This window comes from Rhodnius prolixus, unplaced genomic scaffold (genome assembly GCF_049639745.1).
Source record: "Rhodnius prolixus isolate KJV_2025 unplaced genomic scaffold, Rpr scaffold_11, whole genome shotgun sequence".
Classification (NCBI taxonomy): Eukaryota; Metazoa; Arthropoda; class Insecta; order Hemiptera; family Reduviidae; genus Rhodnius; species Rhodnius prolixus.
The window spans coordinates 9,509,448-9,512,337 of record NW_027411625.1 but is presented as its reverse complement, the minus strand read 5'-3'; the positions used below and the strand labels follow the sequence as shown (position 1 = coordinate 9,512,337).

The 2,890-nt window shown below is 30.7% G+C and overlaps 1 protein-coding gene across 7 annotated transcripts; it reads right to left on the bottom strand.

Annotated features, from left to right (window-relative positions):
• On the bottom strand, nt 1–2,567 carry LOC141459438 (centromere protein X-like). 7 transcript variants are annotated; one of them, XR_012461480.1, is made up of 6 exons: nt 2,415–2,567; nt 1,982–2,176; nt 1,345–1,425; nt 651–808; nt 423–530; nt 1–240 (listed from the first exon to the last, which is right to left on the bottom strand). XR_012461480.1 is itself a non-coding variant. In XM_074138530.1 (3 exons), exons 1-3 carry the CDS (start codon nt 2,445–2,447, stop codon nt 226–228), a joined length of 243 nt encoding a protein of 80 aa, XP_073994631.1. In that variant the 5' UTR covers nt 2,448–2,567; the 3' UTR covers nt 1–225. The 7 variants fall into 7 exon arrangements, 2 of the variants coding, with proteins under 2 accessions (XP_073994631.1, XP_073994632.1); XR_012461479.1 differs by having other exon boundaries at nt 651–748; XR_012461478.1 differs by lacking the exon at nt 1,345–1,425.
• Nucleotides 2,568–2,890: the final 323 nt, after the last annotated feature.

Below are 2,890 nucleotides of genomic sequence, written 5' to 3'. Positions count from 1 at the left end.
TGCATTAATCATATTTTTATTTGCTATTAAATTATTATTCATAATTCTTGTTAACATACAATTCGATCAAAATGAACTGCAAAGATTGATCACACTTGGAGACTGTTGGTATTGTCAGTAAGCAGTGATTATGGATCATCCGCATGCTTTTCGGTTTGCATCCATCAAGTTTATTCAGCAATCACCCAAAATAATATTCTTTAAATCAAATTTCTATCCTCTTTCTCAAAAATCCAGCAACTGTAAAACAAAAGTTTAGTTCAAGCGAAGCTATTAATACTTGGAAATATAAATGTTATATATTGTCGAGAGAGAGAAAAAAAAAAAAACCTTAATATTAAACATAATGGAAATAAACCAATCCCTTAGCTTATTTTATCAATTAAGCAACTGGTGAAATTAGAAAAATAACGACTATTTACATGTATTACTCTGATATTTGGTTTCACAAAAATTTTCAGGTTCCTTTCAGTAGCTTCCCATTATGTTTTCATGTCCTTTTCAGTAGCCTCCTATTATCTGGCACCCTACTGCAAGAGATACAATTTTGTTTTTTTATTTTTTCTGATACAAATATTATTATGGAACAAAGGTCAGTACTTGTGTGTTTTTGAATTTTCGTAAGGTATATCAGTATTTTTCAATCGTACCTTAGAGGAGTTAGAGGCTGACGATGCAGATCTCTCTGATTCAGATGACGACGGAGAAGAGCGATATTGTTTTTATGAGATGAATTGATTCAAATGATCTAAAATTGAGCCATGTAAGCAAGTTGGAATTCCTTCCCATATCATTTTAATTTATGAGGCTTAAAAGAATTAAGAAATCGAATACGATTTCATTACACTTTTAGAAAAAAAAATTTAATACTGATATGATGTTATTTTAAAGTCGCAATTCCAAATGATGTGCCGGAAAAACGTCCTAGGAATGGGAAATTAGGTTACTAACATCCAGTTAGAAAAATGAGAAAACCCGTTTTTTTAAATGTTGCGTGTAAAAAGTCGATGTGCTAATTATGCCCAGAAAGTGTGTGTCAACTGTGTAAAGGAGAATAGTGTTAGTGGTACAACTAACGCCATTTCTTTTTTTTTTCTAGCGCAACATGTATTGACTTTATATCGCATTATTACAAGTAATTATACAAGTTTAACAACTTGATGTTTCGCATTTGTTCGATATCTCCCTTCTAGTATTTTATTTTAAAATTTTAGTGATAACACAAATTTATTACTTCAAATCAATTGGTAAGAATATGGGAAGGAATAAAATGAAATGACATTGTAAAATTTTCTTTTTAATTTTGTATAAATTTTCTAAATTCAGAGTTCCAAGGAAACACACCTCAGTACTTGAGTGAAAAAAATATGTCCGTATTTAAGGGTTAAACCAAATTTCTATCCCCTCACTCTAAAAATCCAGCAACTGTAAAACAAAAGTTGAATACGTCTGAAGCTGTTCAATACTTAAAAATATAAATTTATACATTATCGAAAGAAAAAAATAGAAAATAAAAACTAATATTGGTACGGAAGTCATAAAAATACAGGTTAACACATAAAGATGTTACTAAGTTACTAAACTTCCTACTGAGTTAGGAGTACTTGGATGGTTAACAGACAAATATGAGTTGTTTTTACAATAATTTATGCCCTGACACATTTAAAAATGGTTAAAAATTAGTGCAAGATGGCAAGGCTAAGGAGGTAAGCAGTTCAGATAAAAATGTTTTAAGGTTAATACTTTCCACCTGACAAATTATTCAAGAATCTGAAAAACGTGTTATTTTCGACATTTATGAACAACGCTGGATAATTTTTGGATACTCAATGAATCTGTCACCAGCTGATTCTTCAATTATTTGCAGTTTTCAGTAAAAATAAGATAATTTAAATTACTTCAGGTAATATACTATGGTAAAAAGAATTTTTGTTTACTTACACTTACGAGCAGGGCTCAAATTAAAAGACTTAATACTCACAAGTTGTGGTAAAACCTTCTGAAGGATATCAACAGTTACGACTGCAGTGCCTTCGGCATAGGCTTGGTGTCCAGCTCGCATTATTACCTCACTCAGAGCTACATTTAGTGCCATGTGTAGATATTTAGCCGCTTGTGGCGATAATTTGGTTTTCTCTTTCTTGAATTTTCTAATCATGTCTTCTTTAATAGTTTGCTGAAATATAGACAATACATGATAACAAGAAAAAAAATAATGCAATGTTTATTTTAAAGTGGCTCCACAATTTCTCAGGATCTGACAAATGATACTCATAGCCCCCGCAACATCAATTAACTGCTTCACAATTAAAACATCAACAAGGAAGTACAGTTTACAGATATTTCCTTGAATCTGTACCACTTGTTCACTATTAATTGTTTTATAATAATCAGCAAAATACCAATCTACTTACCAAAGACAAATTCTGTACCCAATCACCACCCATTATAAACAGCAAGTTGTTTTCAAATGACAGATTTTTCTAAAGTTCTTCTAACGTAATGGACAAAAAATATCGTATCCTCATGACAACTCAAAAGGTGAAGCAAAAATGATTAAAATTAAAATTAATATATTAAAAATATTACTCTGCCACATTGAATATATTTGATACAAGCATATTGTATTTTTAAACATTTATCTGTTCACCATGGTTGAAATTTTTATTTAGCAGAGGGGGTTAAACATGATGTGAACCATTACTTACTCGATTTTTCTCGATATGGTCGCCATTAGTGTTTGCAGTTCCAAAAAGGGGTCCCTTTGATTTGAAAATATAATGCCGTTGACTATGATTATCCAAAGTGTGATTTAAATTAAAACTTAAGTGTTGAATTTAGAAATTCGTTGGAGGGGGTTGTGTTATTCTTCAAATATTACTTAAACCCT